Here is a 20,634-nt window from a genome sequence, read left to right on the forward strand (position 1 = left end):
AGAGGCGACTGGTTTTGAGTAAGCCTCTCACCTTGTGTGAGAGCTTCATAGATTGAAAGCTGTCGATTAGCACGGCTGCTCTGAGAATTCGAATTATTTATAGAGAATTAGTATTAATTTACGATGTCGGTAAAACCTCAAATCAACACTGACTTAGTTAAAAATTAATATTAGTACTCCGTATAAAGAGCTTTAGAGTCTGTAACGACTTTGTTCTGCTTGGCATACTACCACTCAAATTTACGCATGTTTCTGATGAAATAGAATCACACATCTACTGCAACATAGGCCATAAGGCTAGCTTGGACTACAATACAACAAAATCGTAGCAGCGTCTGACTCAGAATGAGCGGGTTACTGTGCATCGTCTGACTCCTGGTTAGTAACGTATGAACAAATCACCTTCCAGTAGATATAAAATGGTACGGATCCCGGATAACAGAACATGGCGAACACGCTAGAAAGATTCAAAGTTACGGTGCAGGCTGTAAAAAGCCCAGTGCTGGCGGTTTTAGGGGGTGAGCAAGCAGGCGCCCGACCGTCGATATCGCATGACTGCAATGCCATTGGCCATCATACATCCCCGCACAATAATGGCGCCAATTTCAAACTTCAGCATAGGCTTATGAGTGGTGTGTCGCTAATTTCGCACTCTTGCTTCTTCAAGTCCAATCGCGCCGATCCGATCAGTTGGATTTGTATTTGACTGCGTATGGAGTGAATGAAGAAATGACTATTCCACGGAAGTGTCATTAATTTCGTGAGTCACTGTATGTCTGTGATGTATTGTGCAAAATGACAGACGCAATAACGGAGAGACGAAACAATACAACAATTAATAACAGGCAAGAATACGTTACAACACAGCTTCATTGATAAGTTTATCAGTTTCTCTTTTTTTATGCTATTACTGAGAAATGAAGCTTGTCTTAGAAATCGTAGCTCCATTCTCAACTAAGGCAACGCGCTCTTAAAAAAAAATCAAAACCAACACAAACTAGAAGATTTTGCTGATAAAGTAACTGTGTAAGGAGGCGGTACAGCGATAGAGATCTTCAAGCTTTTCATTACCATTTTTGATTAAAAAATAATAAATTTTCAAAATAGTTTCAAACTCGGAGTTTACCAAGCTTTTTAAGCTTTGAGTCCTCAATTTATGCGATTCTGAAATTGTTTTCATTGATGTGAGTCGAGGAAATGCTTTTGTAAAGCTTTTAGAAGCTTTCGCCTGTCTAAAATATTCGTAAACCCATCCTTTTAAAAGCTTTGGAGTGCCAGTTAATGCCATCAACTTCATTTTATAGGTTTCGAAATCATTTTGTAGAGTTTTGAGAAGCTTTCACACACTTGAAATATTTTTAAACACATTCATAGCTTTAGAGTTTCATCTATATTCATAATACATATATCATTTCGTAGAGCTTTTAGAAGCTTTCGCTCACATAAATTATTCGTGAAAACGTTGCTTTGATAGATTTGGAATGTCGGTTATCTCCATGAAACTCACTTTACAAATATTCTAAATATTTGTAGAATTTTGGAAGCTTTCGCATGCCAAAAATATTCATAAACACGTTGCTTTGATAGCTTTGGAGTTTCATCTATCGCTAACAACTTCATTATACTGATGTTTGAAATAATTGTGTAGAGCTTTTCAAAACTTTCGGAGCTTTTAGAAGCTTTTGGAGTGTCAGCTTCGTCAAAAACTTTCTTATACAGATATTTGAAATATTATTATGGATTTTTTTATGTTTTCATCCGATCGCGGGTGTGGTGCCCTGGAGTCTTCACTATTGTTTATCTTCTCAAGATCTTAGAATTACTTTTTTTTTATATTTTTATAGAGTGTATTGATATCTATCGACAAAAAACGAGTCGAAGAAATTGTAAGCCGAATTTGAAAGTCAATGATGCCAGGGATTTTCGCCTTCCTGAGTACCATCGGTAGAAATTTTAAGTGACGAATGCATATATCTTATGTCTAGTCCTCATTCAAAACCCCTTTAATTTTGTTATTGTGTTACAGTAGCAAATTATTGATTCGATTAGGGGTTGGCCACATCTCTATGACAACTTCCTGTTTATAAAAATAACCGTTACTAAACACTGCTAGGCATTTGAGACTCCAAAGTTCTTTTGTGGTGTAACAAAACAAATCGAACTTTCACTCAAACAACTTTCAAAATTTTTCTTTGGAAAAATTAGAAATTTATTTTTTAACATTTTGCCAGCAATTCAACAACATTTATTTATTTATATATATACACAGATTTATATATATATACCAGTATTTATATATAAATACCAGCGACAATGCCGTGCTTCACAGCCTCGAATTTACGGCTTGTACGAGACCAGTTGGAGCACGCTGGTAAGAGGCGTGCCAAAACAACGACAACACATCGTTCGCAAGGGAGTAGCACAAATGTGGCAGTCGGCACCACCGCAGAGCTGAATGCGTCGCTGAAAGCAGCCATTGCCGCACAGAATAATAAGAAAGCCGCCAAGGAATGCACCGAATTCCTGAAAGTAATGGGTTACACGCCGCAAACTTTGAATAAACGGCCAGTGGGACCGAAATCGGGCAGAACTAAGAATCAGACAACGCTAACGCAAAAAGAGTTGGATCGCCTGAAGAATGCATCGAAAGTGGTTACGCTAGAGGACCGCCTAGAGGTCTTGAAGCGACAAGAGGAGGAACGCAATCGTATGGAAAAAGAGACTGAAGAGGTGCGCACGCGCTTCAAAAAGATTGACGATGCGCGACAGAAGGCTTTAGAGGAGAATGCCGTAAAAGAAGATCTCTTCGGTGCCGGCGAAAAAGTCAAGGTACTAGAGCGTGCCTTTCTAGCCAAACACGAACAAGAAGAGGAAGTGCGTCGTGTCAATCGCATCATACTGAATGCCAAGTGTCAGGCGGTGCGTGATGCGCAGATACAGGAGAAGGAGGATTTTCAACGTGAGCTGCGCAACGAAGAGATGCGTATGGATCGTATGGTATTGGAAGGTGCTACGGGTGCGCTCAAAAAAGAGGACGCCAAAGAGGAGAAAAAGAAAGAGGAGAAACTGAAATACGCTTGTGAGATACGTAATCAATTGAATGAACGCGAGACATTGCGCTTTCTCGAAGCGGAGCGCCTGGAGCAGGAAGCCAAACGTATACGCAAAGCCAATGAATTGATACGCGTCGAAGATGAGCGACAAGCGCAATTGCAACGTGAACGTAAGCTGAAATTCCGCGAAGAGCTGAATCGTATTGCCGAGATGGCAGCGCTCTTCAAGCGTATGCTCTGTGAGCAGGAGCGTGAGGCCGATATGCGTGCCGCCGCATATATGCGTGAAAAGCAAAAGAAGGAACGTGAATTGGCAATGGAGAAGAAATTGGCACAAGAGGCGTCCGAAAGTAAGCGCCAACGCATATTCATATTGGCACAAAAGGTGCTCGAGGCAAAATCGGCCAGCGAAGAGTTGAGTTATATGCGTGAGCAGGAGCGTATCGAACGCGAATACAGACGTAAGGAGAAGGAGGCGACAATGCGTAAGCGACAAATCGAAAAAGATTTAGCCGAAGCACGCGAGAGTCAATTACGTCAAACCAAACAACGACAAGCGCTGCAAATTGCACGCGCCGAACAGGACTTTGACAATCTAATGGCGCAAGTGAAGGTCGATGAGGAGAAACAAAAACAACAGGAGGCACAACGTGAACGTCAAAATGACTGCTATCGTCAGGCGATCATTAAACAAATGAACGATAAAGAGCTGGAACGGCGTCGTCTCTTGGAACTGGATCGCGCACAGGCCTTGGATTGGCGTGAGGGCGAACGTCAACGTGATCGCAATATACGCGCTGTAATTGATGCGAAATTGGCAGCAATGCGCGACGCTTGCCTGCCGGAGAAATACATTAAAGAAGTTGAAATGCAATTGACTAAAATTAAAGGACAGAAGGCGCTACTGACCAAGATCAAATGAGTGTAAGGAGCTACTATATTTATACATCGGTGTCAAAATAATAATTTACATTATTAATTATCAATTTGACACCGATAATGTGAGTTATTATATGACGAACGCAAACCTACTCAACTTTACTAGAAATATGGGATTCAAAGATTTATTAAATTTGCATATATATACACATGTATAATATTAAAAATGCAACTACAAATAATTGCTCACTCATAACGACTATAAAATTATTGTAAATGTTTCTTGCATACAATAAAATAACTTTCCTCACAATAAATTTATAGCAATTGTGTATAATTAAATATGTTAAGCAACAACTGATATTCACTTATTCATGTAAATATTCACATTTCCTGCGCCTGGAAATATTTTTTAGTTACACACCATTAACAATGATTTGAATATGGTCAGGGAACTCTAACAAGAACAGTGTGCACTTTCATACGGCTTATGTTGTAACTCAACCTCTTAACCAACTATAAAACTGAATTTCATTTTGTTAACCGGCAGTTCCGTTACTCATATTTTATTAAATAGTTTGAATAAGTTAGTAGAATGTATACAAAGCATTTGTTGAGAAAAAAACATGTAGTTTACACTATAAATGGAATCTTTTAGCACAGACTTGATATTGTATATGCACATGCAGAGGACATGCCACACATAACCACTATCAATATATGAAAATTATATTTCTTGCATATACCATGTACATATATACAAATGCCAATATAATTTGCTGCACTTAGCACGTAGTAGAAATTAAATTATTATTTTGTATACGTTTACATATTATTCACATCGTATCTAGAATGATTTGCCATTATTCTTTTTTGAACCGTTATTACGATTACTTTGATTAGTCTTCTTTCGTCGTTTCTCCGATGACCAGTCAATGTCATCTTCATCATCCGTGCCGACTGTTGTTTGCAGATACGATGAAGATGATGACGAACTTGCGCTCGTACCTTCCTTGGTAGCTAAACGACGGCTAGCAATACGTGACGAATTACGTCCCATACCCATACACTTTTCCAAATGTGGTGCAAAACGTGACGCCGACACGGGCCTATCACAGTTGGGGCAAGTGCAATCCATTAGTTTTTTCACTGATGAAATGCCAAAAATATCATAATTTGGCATATCTACAATGCGATAGGAAGCGTCTGTGCCTTCTTCGGGTACACCATCGAGTGCTTCTAAATTACCAGTCTTATGCAAATGATGTATTTCTAGAAAAACACCTACAACAGCATCGTCCAGTAACGATTGATATAAATAGTGTGCAGCCTCATCCAGACTTGTGGGATCTTTGAGTATGTCGTGATAGGCCTTTTGTATAGTTGCTATAGTCATTTTGGTGTTGTTGGCAGACGTTTTCCCCGAGACTGTAAGATTTGTGTTCTTTTCGCTTTTTGCATCAATATTCGCTGCAGCTACTGTAGAGTCTGAAGAAGAGGCCATAACGCCTTGTACTATGCAGCAGTAAAATGTATCCTCAATTTTTTTTTGTTGACAATGTCGGCTTTTTATGTCTTCCCCAGTTTATCAAAACAATGAGCAGTCATAAAATCACCTGTCAGAACACTACAATATATCGATAAACATATTTCGATACATTAATATTATCGTACTGATTTACACATAAACAGTAAAAACTAACTTGTTATTTCTATATTTTAAATAATTTGCTAAATTATTTTCTATCTACAGTTAATACTTGATACTCTAAATTGTATTTTATGTTTTAATTATAATTAATTGCTAATTAGTGTTATAAAATAATTTGCTTATTGTGAATGAGTAAGAACTAACAACCATTTGAAGAAGAAGCAGTGAAGTTTAGTGTATTGTTTACATTTATAAAATATCAAAAAAAAATAACGCGAGTTCAATAAGTTGGAATGAAATAATAGTTTCAACATAATTATTGGCATGCAATAAGTATAAAATACAATACAAATATGCTACTTGATGAGAAGGTACAAAAGTACAAACTACTTGCTGAGAAAATCTATGAACGTTGCCAGGAACTGCAAATAGAGAATGAACGTTCTGTGCTGCGGTACTAAGTTAAACTATTATTATTTAAATTGTCATCAATTCAATCTTAAATTCCAATTTCAGCATAAACACAGTTAAAAAGCTTTTGCGTAGACGTACACGCGATGTGGAGCTATTGAAGCGTCGACTTGATAAACATAATGATATTTGGCGACAATTGCCGATGGTGGCACCGCATCCAAAACGTAAAATTGAACAGAAACGTGGACCCAAGCCCAAGCCAAAGAATCCCACCGAAGAACCAACAGAGGGAAAAGTCAAGAAGGTGCGCAAACAACGCATGAAAAAGAACCCAGCATCACAACCCAACAATATTGAGGGAAGTACTATACAACAATTACCACATTTCAATGAACAACAGCAGCAACAATTATTGCTGCAACAACAATTTGTACAATACAAACAAGATATTTGAATAGAGATTCATGTATTTAATAGCATATAAATTATGATTTTTCCGAACGTTCGTGTGTAACATGCATATATCCATTGACAAAAGCACATAACAGTTACATGTGCCCTTTTTAGAGCTGGTGATAATACAATTAGCAATTTTAAATCATTTAAAAATGTTCGCTTTTTATTAATATAAAGTAATACCAAAAAAACTATCAAAACCGCAAAATCAAATTGGATTTATTGACCTTAAATGCAGTGTATTTACTCGGCTTGTCTTAAACGTGCCAGTCGCTGTGTCAACTCGTCTTGTTCTTGTGATACTTGTGTTGAGGCGCCAATTGTAGAACTCTGTACACCACTGGGCAATTCCATATTCAACTCCAAGCTGCATAAGGTAGAAGGCATAAGTTACATTATCGAGTTACTTTAATTGTTATAATATTTTCTTACCCAGCCTCATCTGCCACCTGTTGTAGTAGATTGTCAACATCTCCTTGAGGTACTGAAGTTGTAGTTGTGTCCGACATTGTATTCTCCATAACCGAACTTTGTACATCCAAATCTTCAAATTGTGATTCGAATTTCTCCATCAGTGAGGAGATTTTCTCTAAATTCATGCCCTTCATTGCGGCATCCATAGCCTTCACCACACCAGCCATTGAACTGGTTACCTTACGCGTAGTTAACGCCGATTGCACACGGCTTGCCACCGCATCCACACGTGCACTCATACGCAAATAATTAACTGCTTGATTTTTTTGTCTTATAGCATTTTCCGCATGTATGCGTGCCACATCCATGTTGCCCTTCTGTATGGCCTTCTTGGCCTTGACCTTTTCCAGCTTCTCCTCTTTTTCACATTTCTTCGAATTGCGCTCCAACTCCTTAACCGCAAATTTTAAATTAAAAAGGTGTTCTGTAATTGTTGGAAAACATAAATTGTAGTAACGAAGAGTAAATATTTTTTACACCATTGAAGTGCTGCACTTACTTTCCATGGACGATGTTGACATTTCGTTACCCAGTTTGATGGCCTTTATACAAATGAAAAACTGCACAAATAAACTTAGTTAATTAAATACTTTTTGTTGTGTTTGGAGTGGTTTTTATGTATATTTTAAGCACAATTGGCTTAATTTCGCAGTATTGATAATATTCTAGTTTTCCCAATTTATGTTATGAATCATTTTGTTTGACAGCTGTGAGCTCATATCACTGCAGTGTTGTGCAACAGCGAAATATTTCGTATTGTTAATAATGGAAAGAATAAATAAAAAATATTAAACGACAAATTTCTAAATATATTTTATTCTTTTAATGGAGAATTTAGTTTATTTTTGCAATAATTTATTTTTATATTAATTTAATTTTTCTTGTTAGTTAAAATAGCTAAGAGTATATTATCATTTGATACACCCTGTGATTTCTGTGTCTTTGCTAGTTCCGTTATTTAATCGTTTCCCTTTCCTTTTCTACAAATTACGCGTGAATTTCTAGCAATTTGGTTCTAATTTATAAATAATAGTGCTTCTTTTGTTGGTTTTAATTGAAAGCTGTGCGGTGTGTGTGTGTGTCATATATATTCTAATAATTGTAAATATCACAAGTATTAAAGGTAACATTCTAAAAATCGCCGATAGCGTTCATAGTGGAGCAATACTAGTGCATATAAAAGTATTATGTTGCGATTGGTGTTCTTACTATTGGTAAAGCAGTTTTGAGATGTATTTTGTGTAAGTAAATCAGCCCTATTGTTAACTTCATGTCAATAAAGCATTCCCATGAATTTTTATTTCCACACGAAAGAAAATTTCGTATCATGAATTTCGTGTGAATGAAAACTTATATTCGATAATCTGTCACAAATATTTTTGTTTTGGTTTTTTGATGATTCGTATTGAAGATTTCGTTTAAAAAGCCAATTACGAGACTGTTGTAAAGCATAAATTATCATTCCATATGGAAGTGTTGATTTGTTTCCACCTCATCTTCTTCCAGGCAACTTCTGCAGCTACCACCTGGTTCCAATTTTTAAAGGGACAATAACCCCTTCAAAATAATACTGAGGACAAAGAGCTCCCAAGATGTCGAGAACTCGTAAAACGTCGAGATTTTCCTTGGGTCAGAAGGATCTTGATACTGACTAGCGTTTGTGCAGCTTAGCTGAAGCCCAATTGTCCAGTAGAAAATCACAATAGGATAGGTAGTGCTCCTACTTGTTTCCATTCTCCTGTCGATAAGACTGACATGTGTAGTCCTACAATTTCCTGAATTGTCATTAATCTGAAGGACGCTCCACTTCGAAGAAGTAGATCTGCTGCTACGTTTAACGATATATGAAACCATAGTTAAATTATTATTCGGTATGATCCTCGTGCGGTGGAGGGCGCTTCAAAAGTCTTCAAGACTATTTTAGTGTTTTTAAAGCGCAAGTGGCTGCTAAAAAAATAGCACTGGATCTAATACTTCGAAGCGTAGCATCCTTCGGTTAAGTGACGATTCAATCTGGTAGTAAGTGCTCACAGACCACGCGCCCGTGACTGGTAAAAAATGTCTATCCTTCCTTTCATTCGATACCAGTTATTAGGTGCCTGCTCACGGAGGAATCCTAGGTAATAAGGTAAGGCTAATGAGCTTTCAAGGCTAGGCACGTAAGTCTACCTACAGTAGAAGGCGAATAAATACGAACACCAACTACGCCCTTGTGATTTACTGTCTACTGGACAATTGGGCTTCAGCTGAAAGAATAAAAGCTGGTCAGTCAGAAAATCCTTCTGACCCAAGGCAAATCGTAAGATGTCTAGGGCGCCCTCCCTCATACTTCTGGTACTTAATGGGTCATTGACCCATTAAAAACTTTATCCTGGCGAATAAGCGAATTTAGAAGTAAAAAATATGCAGATATGTAGTAGGTTCACTGCGTTTTTTCGAGCCTTAATATCTATTAGGTTTTTTTTTTCTGACTTCCTAAAGGACTATCCTTATAGTCTAAGTGTATTCCTCCTCTTGTGGGAAACAGCCATTAACAAAACACAGTTGAAGTTTTTGGTAGAAAATCCTGATATAGTAAACAGCTTTTACATAGAAAATAAGGAGAAAGTGCATGCATTTTGGAATATTAATATGATTCCCTGGATATCATGGGGCCACCATCGAAATCGATTGCAGAATAGAACGTGACTATTAAGCTGTCCAATGTGCGTCCGTTCAAGTTATTTTATTAAATTATCCCTTCAAATATATATATTTTTCCGTGGTTGGGATGTAAGTCGGGCCAGCACTGAAAATTTTTATGTGGAAAATTTATGCTTTTATGCTAAAACAGCCGCGTAATTGGCTTTATGAACGGAATCTTTATTTATAGTTCCAATACGAGTAATTAAAAAATCAAAACAAAATTATTTGTGACACAATGCCGAAATTCGAATATAAATTTTAATTCACACGAAATTCATGATACGATTTCGTGTGGAAATAAAAATTCTTCATACAAAAAACAGAAATGTTTGAGTTTTTTCATTCGGAATATCGTTTCACATGAAGTTTACAATAAGGCTGAATATGTTTTTTAATTGCTGAAAACTCTGTTTTATCTAATATATAAAATTCTCGTGTCACGGTGTACGTTATTGAACTCCTCTGAAACCGCTTCGACCGATTCTCGTGAATCTTAGCGTGCATATCGGCTAGGGTGGAGAATCGGACAACATCTATTTTCCATAATCCTAAATATTAAGGGTGGTCCACCCCTACATTTTTTTAACTTTCCGCGAGGGAAATTAAAATTTTTCTAAAATCGGGAAGTTATTGGTTGTTGAAGTTCAAACCGATCTGGCTAATTTTAGTCTTGAAATATTCGTGGAAGGCCAGAAAAAGATTAGAAAGTGAGTAAATATGGAAAAATTGCGAGGAAGATATCAATAATAGAATTTTATTCGAGTTAACAAGAAAAATACAAAAAGAGAAAACAAAAAAATAATTTTTTGAAGGTTGCCATTGTTGCTTTGTTAAAATATTTTTGTTATTGTTCAATTGTATAAGGTTGTGTCGATAGCCCAAAACAATTTGTAACAAATAAGGAAAGGCTAAGTTCGGGTCCAACCGAACATTTTATACTCTCGCAATTTATTGATGTAATTTTATTAAGATAACACACAATTTGACCTATATATTCGGCATAAGGTCCAATAGAAAATCATCACATATAGTATATGAGGGCTGATGTAATTCCAGAACCAATTTCACTCATTTTCACCACAAATTTGGCACCTGTTAGTAAGCAATAAGCAAACAGACGGCACATTCGGCTTTGAAATTACTCCTAAATTGCAAATGAACGAAACACCAGTCGGCAAAATCGCCAAAAAAACGCTATAACGAAGATTTTCTAAATATTCAAGAAGTCGCTGGAGGTACTGCACAGGACTTTAAAAGATCTTGATTGTCGATAAACGTTTTTGGTGGAGCCAGGATTCTGTTAACAGGTGATTTACGCCAGACTCTTCCAATTATTCCTGGATCAACTGTTACTGACGGGCTAATCGCATGCCTAAAGTCATTTAATTTGTGGCGACACATAAAGAATCGCCAATTAACAACTAACATATGAGTGTTTTTGCAACAATATCAAATTGCGATTGTAGAAGCAGTTCGCAGTTGACACCTCGATGGATTAATAGCATTTCCAACAGATTTCTGTCACTTAATTGACTTGAAAGAGAAGTTTTCCTGACATGAAACCTCAATATGATAACCATAAATGACTGATTGAATGACCTTTATTGGTGGTAAAAAACAAAGATATCGATGATCTTAATGCGACAATTTAGAATTTCGGTCCAGGAGAGTTGACACAGCTACAAACCAGGATGACGTAGTCAATTATCCCAAGCTATTTAAAATTGCCTGTACTATCACCACTCACTTTCCAATTAAAAGTAGTGCGAGTTGTAATCATGCTGCGTAACATAAATCGACCTCGAGTAATCAATATCGTCGCCGAACCAAGATTGGACCAACTTAATTTACTGTATACCTTAGCCATAACAACGTGTGGCCGGGTCTGCTAGTATTATATATAATTTTAGTATCTGAGCTTGAACGGAATACAAGCTGTGGCTGGTGACAAAACCACTTTGTTTGATTTCTAAATAGCTTTGATACAATTGATATATACAGTGGAACTTACATAACTCGAACTTCTATAACTCGAAGATCTCCATAACTCGAACACTTGAATTGGCAATAGCGTTTAGAAGCCAAATTTCATACAAATTTCCTTCCATAAATCGAACTTTTTGGTCAGGACATTATACAAAATTTTAAATTTTACTATCGAGGCATAATTTTAAAAGAGTCTAAGAACAAAGGCATGGGATATAGACGCCAAGAGCCAAACAATAACAAAATGCAACAAATAAAACTACAAAAAAAAAATTTCTTAACGTATGTCCATTACAATTTTTATTTTCCAGCTTTTTGAAAAATTATATGTTTTAATGAATATTCTATAACTCGAAGTCTCTCTAATTCGAAGTTTTTTTGTGGATTATGGTGATTCGAGTTAGAGAAGTTCCACTGTATTTAATAGTAGTTCAAACGATATCAAAAAGTTGTTAGTTGGGTAGCCTGACTTGTTCCGTACTCTACTTCAAAGCGCTTTTAAGTTAGAAGAACTCCAAGATTTCGACAATGTCTTTGCACTAAAGTTCAAACAGAAGTCATGACATAGAATCATTTTATGTTAGGTTAGGTTAGGTCGAAATACAAAAAAAAGCTGAACGGATCTGGTTTTATATTTAGCGAAGGACTGTCGGCAGCATTCCGAGAACTATTATAATTTGTTGCTTCAATAACAACAACTCTTGCATTGACAATAGAAGTCTAAAGTCTCTATAACTCGAAGTATTTTTGGGGATTATGGTGATTCGAGTTAGGAAATTATTTAATTCCAACAACTTTATTGACATTATAAATAAATAAAAAATATTCTTTCACTTTAGCAAAAGCATAAAGCCAACTTCCGCTGCATAAAAATTCACAATACAATGCGTCAAGTTCACCATATGCTAACATGCAACATGTTCCAATGGGACTACACTATCGTATTAACCTTTATACCGTTCACTCTGATTAGCAGCATCAATTTAGTTAGCGTTTGCTAATTTAATTGTTATGCTTAGCAAGTCCATTGAAATGTTCATTACAACAACTGCAATGGGAATAAATTTGCTAAAGCCAAACAATGTATAAAATTAGCGCCATATGCTGCTAACGGCGCGTGGTGTATTTAGAACGAACTAATAACTATTTGTTAGTAGTCTAATAGAATGCTGCTACTATTAAGGATACTACTATACAATTGTCGTTTCTAAGAAATACTAGCTTATATATAATAAGTCGGGCAACCCTTTCCAAAGTTTAATACCTGTAAAAGCATTTAATGCTTTTAATCTCCATTTCTTCGTAAGTTTGCATTTTAATATTTATTGCCGTTCAAAATTTGTCTGTCCGTGCAAGCGATAACTTGAGTAAAAATTAAGATATCTTAATGAAACTTGGAACATATATTCCTTGGCACCCTGAGGAGGTTGCTTTCGAAAATGGGCAAAATCGGTCCACTGCCACGCCCACAAAATGGCGGAAACCGAAAACCTGGGCTCATTTGGATGTAATTTTTTTGGAAAAGTGGGCGTAACCTCACCCCCAAATAGGTTTTTTGTATATAACTCGCAAACCAATAAAGCTATATAAACCAAACTTTCTGCAGTCGGTTCTCTTACACACCCCACCACACACCATGAAAATAGTTGAAATCGGATAATAACCACGCCCACCTCCCATACAAAGGTGAGGTTGAAAATTACTAAAAGTGGGTTAACTCACTAACGAAAAACGTCAGAAACACCAAATTTTGTTTAAGAAATGGTAGAAGGAAGCTGCACTGAGATTTTTTTACAAAATGGAAAATGGGCGTGGCGTCGCCCACTTATGGGTCAGAAACCATATCTCAGGAACTACTAGACAGATTTCAATGAAATTCGATATATAATATTTTCTTGACACCCTGATGACACGTGTGAAAAATGGACGAAATTGGTTCACAACCACGACAACTTCCCATATAACTCATTTTTGAATTTCATCTTATTCCTTCACTTTATAATATATACATTAGGAACCAATGAAGATAGCGAAATAAAACTTTACACAAACACTGTATATGATATCAATATCTAACCATGACTTTTCAAGGCCCCTGATATCGAACATGAAGAACTCAGTGCCTAAGGGTAATTTTTTACCGAAAATATAGGTAAATCCCTCAGATATTTTATTGTAATTCAAGCAAGCTTAAAAGCTTTAATTAACAGAGCTTTCACAATCTAAGCACTTGGCAAATATAAATACCTCTATATACTTGAACCTTAGCTGAATTATTGAACCAGTATGAGCCTCAGAATTTCTTTTTTTCAAACATAGTACCCTGCAAGTAGCATGAAAGCTTTCAGAAAGAAACATGCTTTCACTGAAAAGCTTCTTAAATCTGAAATACGCTTCCGTATTACTTTCAATTAACTATTAGTAGTTTCTACGCCTTCATCGACTACAACTTCCATATATTTAAAATTCCACAACGTGTTCTCTCAATAACTTTTCTTATCCACCCTAGAAATCTTAGATATTTCATATTTTTTGTTACGCTTTCACACACACACAACGCACTGCCAGATTACTTCCGCCTGATACGCCTGGCAGAACAAAGCAAAATATAATAACAGTCGAGGTAGAGTAAAGAAGAACAAAACAAAAAATCGAAAAAAAACAAAAGCAAATTCACTTTAAATTTTAATCACAATATGAAGTGAATATCATCTACTCATATGTACATATGTATGTATATTCATACATATATAAGCCAGTACAATGCAGTGAGGCGAAAACTTGAAGAAGTTCAAGTCATGAGACAATGCAACAAACAAGCATATGTAGTATGATTGAAATTAGTACTATAACAACAAAAACAATATTACAATTACAAGGCAGCGATGAGGAACGTCAAGTTTGAGTACAATACAAGACAAAGGATTGACACAAAGGAGACACAAAAGCATTGTGAAGTCTTACAATAATCTACGCTCTCTCAAATACATTTGTTTGTGTGTGTGTGTATGTGTAAGATGTTCACATTTTCTTATTACTCATCATTTGTATGTACATATGAAAGCATAAAGGAATTAATATGTTCGAGATTAGGCAGTCATATAAATATTGTATATATGTATCACATATACTCACAAAAGCTGAGCTTAAAGTCATAGCAAGGCTGTGGATACAAAATCAACTGAAGTTCTTCGTATGCGTTCGGTTAGGACTCCATATTTATATCCGGTGCTAACATATGTTGAAAATATGATTTAGAAAAGTTGTATGCAACAGCTATTGATTGAGGGTTGTTCTATATCGAAAATAACAACAAATAAGTAAGGAAAGGCTAAGTTTGGGTGCAACCGAATATATAATACTCTCGGAATTTATTGATGTGATTTTATCAAGGTAACACACAATTCGACATACATATATTCGGCATAAAGTACACTAGAATAACGAATATCATCATATAAGTATAAGAGGGCTGAGGGCAGTTTTGAGATATGGTTTTTGACCCATAAGTGGGCGCCCCACGCCCATCTTCCATTTTGTATACCAATCTTAACGCAGCTCTCTTCGGCCATTTCTTCTGTCAAATTTAATAGTTGCCACGCTTTTTGTTAGTGCTATTTTGTGGGCTTGGCAATGGTCTGATTTCGTCCATCTGCAATAATAATCCTTTCATGATGCCAAGAAATATTTATACCATTAAGATAGGAGTTTCTCGAGTAGGATCTCGAGTTTTCCTCACGTTATTTTTTGCACGGACCTCATCTTATTATAGATTCTTTGAATACATTTTGTCTTAAGCTCAGAGGTGACTTTAGTATCTATCCTCGGCTTTATTTTTCAAATTGTTCACGCATCTATGTTATAGCTTTGATATAATACTTTATCAGTGAATTAAAGAAGACAGTAAATAAGTTGTTTCGAATGAATAAGATTTCTCACGGGGCTGTTTTGAAATCGTCAGAGTTCCTTTTCAGTAATCACATAGTTTTATTGTTAAACTAATAGAATCTTTCAGATCAGATAAATATAAAAATAATCTACAATGTGTTGTGAATGTTTGGGTTGGTTCGATAGGGATATCTATGTATGTAGAAGGAACGGATCTCAATTTGGCTTAAGGCTTTCAACTGGTAGCATCTCTTGAATGTTCCTAGTGATGTTCTTTTCGTCTAAATAAAAAAAAAATTAAAACAAAATCGGAAATTTTCTGATGAAGAAATTATTAGATGATGAGTAAGTTTGCTCCGACCAGCCCTGTCAAGTTCAATATATTAGCCATAGATCAAATAAGTAGTTTTGGAAATTAAAACCCTCCTCACTGCTAGAATGCCTTTGATATGATGCTTCAATGGTTGAAGGCATGGTCACTTTGCACTTGGTCTTTCCACCGGAGTGGAGGTCGTCCTCTCCCTCGGCTTCCTCCAGCGGGTACTGCATCGAACACTTTCAGATCTGCAGCATTTTCGTCCATTCGAACAACATGATCTCACCAGCGTAGCCGCTGTCTTTTTATTCGCTGAACTATGTCAATGTCGTCCTATAAATCGTACAGCTCATCGTTCCATCGTCTGCGGTATTCGCCGTTGCTAATGTTTAGAGGACCATAAATCTTACGCAAAACCTTTCTCTCGAAAACCCCAAGAGTCGTCTCATCGGATGTTGTCATCGTCCACGCTTCGGCGCCATACATCAAGACGGGAATGATGAGAGACTTGTAGAGTTTGGTTTTTGTTCGTCGAGAGAGGACTTTACTTTTCAATTGCCTACATAGTCCATAGTAGCATAGTTGGCAAGAGTGATTCTGCGTTGGATTTCCAGGCTGACATTGTTATTTCTGTTGATGCTGGTTCCCAGGTAGACGAAATTATCTACAACTTCAAAGGTATGACTGTCAACAGCGACGCGAGACGCGAGTGCGCTGACTGTTTGTTTGATGACAGGAGATATTTCGTCTTGTCCTCATTCACCACCAGACCCATACGCTTCGCTTCTTTATCTAGTTTGGAAAAAGCAGAACAAACGGCGCGGTTGTTGCTTCCGATGATATCAATATCATCGGCATACGCCAGCAGCTGTACACTCTTGTACAAGATTGTACCTTCTCTATTTAGCTGTGCAGCTCGTATTATTTTTTCCAGTAATAGATTGAAGAAGTCGCACGATAGTGAGTTACCCTGTCTGATGCCTCGTTTAGTATCGAACGGCTCGGAGAGGTCCTTTCCGATCCTGACGGAGATTTTGGTGTTGCTCAACGTCAGTTTACATAGCCGTATTAGTTTTGCAGGGATACCAAATTCAGACATCGCGGCGTAAAGGCAGCTCCTTTTCGTGCTATCGATTCGAAGCTTTCTTTTTCGATTTTTCATTGGTACTTCGTTTTTATGTGGTACTTCGTTTTAATGTGGTGCGTCCCAAGCCCTACGCATAACCGCAGGAGCAGGTTCGCCTTCTCACTTTAGCTCGCCTTCAAACGGATGTTTGTTAGCTACCTAGAGGATACTTGGTCTAAAACCGGAAGTCGTGAGCTGCTTGAATCATGTGGAGAATAATCGTTTCTGGCCACTCCCAAGTGAATGACAATCAAAAACTTCCCTCACTTACGTGAACTTCTACACATAATCCCATCATCCGCTTAACGGACTTACCCTTAAAAAATGTTGACTTAATTAAATACTTCGTCTTGTGAGCATTGTGACTCAAACAATTATTATATTTAAAGGAAATTAAACATTCTTGCATTATACGCTTTCTTTTCAAACGCAAATGTCTGTTGCACATGAAGACAAAAACAATTGTTGCCGTTACAAAGTAATCGCATTTTCTCCCTCAAAGGACTCAATCAGTTGTTGATTCAGACAAGCGTTGACATATTTCCTATCACATAGTCATGGCTATGTGATTCTCAAAGCACTTGCTAAGGTAGAAGTAGCAATTTGCAAGTCAAAACAGTCAAATATTCCCACTCACTTTGAGTGATGAGTTTCAGTGCACTGCAGCTATTGCATTATCCGGCTGCTTTGTGTCAATCTTCTTAGTTGTTTTTGTTTTCAGGATTTGATGAATTTTTTCTTAGCTCAATACGGATTGAGATCACAGGTTTTGTCTGCTTGAGGTAGAACGCGTGGAAGCAATTAATGCGATTATAACAGGTTGGAATTTTTGGAGTCATTCGAAGGGTTTGTAGAGCTAAAAATTTCAACAGTTGGGAAGATTTAAGAATACTTTGAAGGTCATTAAACCGATGGCTAGACATCACAAAATCTAATTTCCTCAGCTTTCTGCATATTTTTATATCTATAATCTGTTACCCTTCTCAATTACTATTTTCTGCTGTCAGCAGTCTCCAAACTCAATTTGCAACATTTGTTGTTGTAATTTATCTTTTCCACAAAAATTCGCGCAATTTTTTTGTTGACAAATTAATTCTAATTTATTTGCAACAAATTTACCATTAAAACTTTTCGTCATGATTTCGCTGCGCTTAACTTTTGCCCTGCACAAATAATGGACCTATGCAAATTCGTTGATTTTTTTTCGCTCTCATAAATTGTTTTCATTATTTTCCGTTGGTAAGGTATGAGTATTCGCAAAAAGTCTCCGATACTAATTACCCTTCAAAACAATAGACTTACATAATTCAACAAATGAGTACGTCGTTGTAGTACAAAGCCTGATAGAATGTTGGGAAAAATAAAATAAAATAAAAACCCAAATAATGCAACATTTCGTTTGCAGCATACTTTTATACAATGTAAATGAAGCTGTCAAAACTTTTTAAAATGTTCTTTGAATTTTAATGAAGAGCAGAGCATCGGGAGAATTGTGAAAATTCGTTGATAAAAAGTTGTTTATTGATTTATGGTGAGTGGAAACAATTGCAGACATTTCGAGGGTACTTAGATAAGTGGTTGGCAGTCGTAGTACGGTGTGTTATGGGTTCATAACTTGGCGAGAGTCATCATTCCAAGCCTCAAACGTTTTTTTCTAAAGACTATACACTCTCGTCATTTATTTTACATGGAAATTCTATTTTAATATTATGATTAGCAGCTTATAATGTTCTTAACCAGTTCAGAATGACTTTGGGTCACATCGGCCCGAAAGGTAAATAACGAATTTTTAAATAATCGAATCTTTTGCGTAAAAAAAGTCCAAATACTCTCAGACAATACAACACGAACTCTTCTACTTTTATTTCCTCGAACTGTACTAAGATAGTGAATGTAAAGGACAGTTGTCCTGGAAAGCATCTTCAAACTGCAAACAGATCAGACAACAGGTGGTTATATTCACATTTAGAGAGAATTATGAAATTTTTTTCGCAGAAAATAAGATATCTAAGGCCATTATTTTGAAAAAAATTATATTATAGAGGATGATCCATTTCGAGCTTCTCTACTCTTTTAATGCTTATTATCATTCGAAAGAACTTTCCTTGGCATTTATTTTTAAAAGGTTATCTCTTTCAAATGTTGGCCGCGGCTACATCTCAGATGGTCCATGCGTTGAGTTCAATTTTCGATTACTCGTTCAAGCATTTCGACTAGTAACTAGTGAATGACACGCGTGATGTTTTGCTTCAAGTCCTGAAATGAAGCGGGATTGGCATCGCATTTACTTTAGACTTTACATATCCCCACGGGAATAAGGATAACGGTGTGATATCACACGATCATGATGACCAATCGATCAGTCCAAAACGTAAAATTAAAGTGGGCGTGACCCCACCCCCAAATAAGTTTTTTGTATATAACTCGCAAGCTATATACACCAAACTTTCTGCAGTCGTTTATTTTAGCCATTTCCTTATACAGTCCAAAAATGAAAGAAATCGGATAATAACCATTCCCACCTCCCATACAAAGGTTAGGTTGAAAATTACTAAAAGTGCGTTAACTCACTAACGAAAATCGTCAGAAACACCAAATTTTACATAAGAAATGGCAGAAGGAAGCTGAACTGAGATTTTTTTACAAATTGGAAAATGGGCGTGGCGTCGCCCACTTATGGGTCAAAAACCATATCTCAAGAACTACTCGACCGATTTCAATAAAATTCGGTATATAACACTTTCTTGACACCTTGATAACACGGGTGGAATCGGTTCTCAACCACGCCTACTTCACATATAACTCAATTTTCAATTCTTTTGATTCGTTCACTTTATAATACATATATACATTAGGAAAAAATGAAGATAGCGGAATAAAACATTACACAAATACTGTGTTTGAGCTGTGACATCACTTAATGAAAAATTGCCAAAATCGAACCATGATTTTTCAAGGTCTCTGATATCGAACATGAAGAACTCAGTGCCTAAGGGTAATTTTTCACCGAAAATATAGTTAAATCCCTCAGATATTTTTATGTAATTCATTCCCTCTCAATTTTTTTCTTATAACAGTTTCTCTCTGTACCTGAAATGATAAAAATCGGTATCTTGGTGGTGAAAACCAGTGAAATCGGTTTAGGAATTACCTCAGTCCCCATATACTATTTATGATGATTTTCGTTATTCTATTGAACTGTATACCGAATATATGGGTCGAATTGTGTTGTCTTTATAAAATTACATCAATAAATTGCGAGAGTATAAAATGTTCGGTTACACCCGAACTTAGCCCTTCCTTACTTGTTATGGATGAAATTGTAGCTCTTGCATCTCTTTAGATAAAATGCCAAACAATAATGAACAAAAATAAAATAACAGCTTGACACGACTCACGCGTGATCTGTCACAAAAAGGCTATTGAAAAAAATACCTCTACTTGGATCACCCGATATTACACATCAGCAGTTCGTGGAGTCTAAATTTGTTGGACAAGCTCGACCAAATAACTGGCGAAAATGTAGCACCACTTCAGTACATATCTGCTAGGCCTTTAGTATCGCAAATGTATGTAGGTATGTATGTGATTGGCGTTGCAACCGTTTAGCCGGTTATAGCCGCATCGACGATAGTGCGCCACTTCTCTCTCTCCTTCGCAGTTCGGCGCCAGTTAGAGATCCCAAGTGTAATCAGGTCGCTCTCCA

At 36.6% G+C, this 20,634-nt stretch overlaps 4 protein-coding genes across 4 annotated transcripts; 2 read left to right on the forward strand and 2 right to left on the reverse strand.

The window, feature by feature from the left end:
- The first annotated feature begins 2,157 nt into the window (after positions 1 to 2,157).
- Positions 2,158 to 4,249, forward strand: LOC105216292 (cilia- and flagella-associated protein 45). The gene has a single exon (XM_011190714.3). The coding sequence runs from the start codon at positions 2,314 to 2,316 to the stop codon at positions 3,973 to 3,975; it is 1,662 nt and encodes a 553-aa protein (XP_011189016.2). The 5' UTR covers positions 2,158 to 2,313; the 3' UTR covers positions 3,976 to 4,249.
- Positions 4,250 to 4,461: 212 nt separating this feature from the next.
- Sgf11 (SAGA-associated factor 11 homolog) lies at positions 4,462 to 5,546 on the reverse strand. Its single transcript, XM_011190728.3, has one exon. It carries the CDS (start codon positions 5,434 to 5,436, stop codon positions 4,780 to 4,782), a length of 657 nt encoding a protein of 218 aa, XP_011189030.1. The 5' UTR covers positions 5,437 to 5,546; the 3' UTR covers positions 4,462 to 4,779.
- Positions 5,547 to 5,788: 242 nt separating this feature from the next.
- LOC105216315 (uncharacterized) lies at positions 5,789 to 6,625 on the forward strand. Its single transcript, XM_011190752.3, has 2 exons — positions 5,789 to 6,037; positions 6,100 to 6,625. The coding sequence occupies exons 1-2, from the start codon at positions 5,937 to 5,939 to the stop codon at positions 6,449 to 6,451; spliced, it is 453 nt and encodes a 150-aa protein (XP_011189054.2). The 5' UTR covers positions 5,789 to 5,936; the 3' UTR covers positions 6,452 to 6,625.
- LOC105216310 (charged multivesicular body protein 1b) lies at positions 6,589 to 7,647 on the reverse strand. The gene is made up of 3 exons (XM_011190738.3): positions 7,427 to 7,647; positions 6,886 to 7,351; positions 6,589 to 6,820 (listed from the first exon to the last, which is right to left on the reverse strand). The coding sequence occupies exons 1-3, from the start codon at positions 7,446 to 7,448 to the stop codon at positions 6,697 to 6,699; spliced, it is 612 nt and encodes a 203-aa protein (XP_011189040.1). The 5' UTR covers positions 7,449 to 7,647; the 3' UTR covers positions 6,589 to 6,696.
- Positions 7,648 to 20,634: the final 12,987 nt, after the last annotated feature.

The sequence above is a fragment of the Zeugodacus cucurbitae genome, chromosome 4, assembly GCF_028554725.1.
Source record: "Zeugodacus cucurbitae isolate PBARC_wt_2022May chromosome 4, idZeuCucr1.2, whole genome shotgun sequence".
Lineage (NCBI taxonomy): Eukaryota > Metazoa > Arthropoda > Insecta > Diptera > Tephritidae > Zeugodacus > Zeugodacus cucurbitae.

Bases quoted from the DNA above. Each gene is read 5' to 3' on its own strand.
- LOC105216292 (XM_011190714.3), top strand. From the start codon at position 2,314: ATGCCGTGCTTCACAGCCTCGAATTTACGGCTTGTACGAGACCAGTTG.
- Sgf11 (XM_011190728.3), bottom strand. From the start codon at position 5,436: ATGGCCTCTTCTTCAGACTCTACAGTAGCTGCAGCGAATATTGATGCA.
- LOC105216315 (XM_011190752.3), top strand. From the start codon at position 5,937: ATGCTACTTGATGAGAAGGTACAAAAGTACAAACTACTTGCTGAGAAA. The intron at 6,038-6,099 runs GTACTAAGTTAA...TTCCAATTTCAG, and splicing joins AATGAACGTTCTGTGCTGCG to CATAAACACAGTTAAAAAGC.
- LOC105216310 (XM_011190738.3), bottom strand. From the start codon at position 7,448: ATGTCAACATCGTCCATGGAAA. The intron at 7,352-7,426 runs GTAAGTGCAGCA...CAACAATTACAG, and splicing joins GTCAACATCGTCCATGGAAA to AACACCTTTTTAATTTAAAA. The intron at 6,821-6,885 runs GTAAGAAAATAT...TACCTTATGCAG, and splicing joins CAGGTGGCAGATGAGGCTGG to CTTGGAGTTGAATATGGAAT.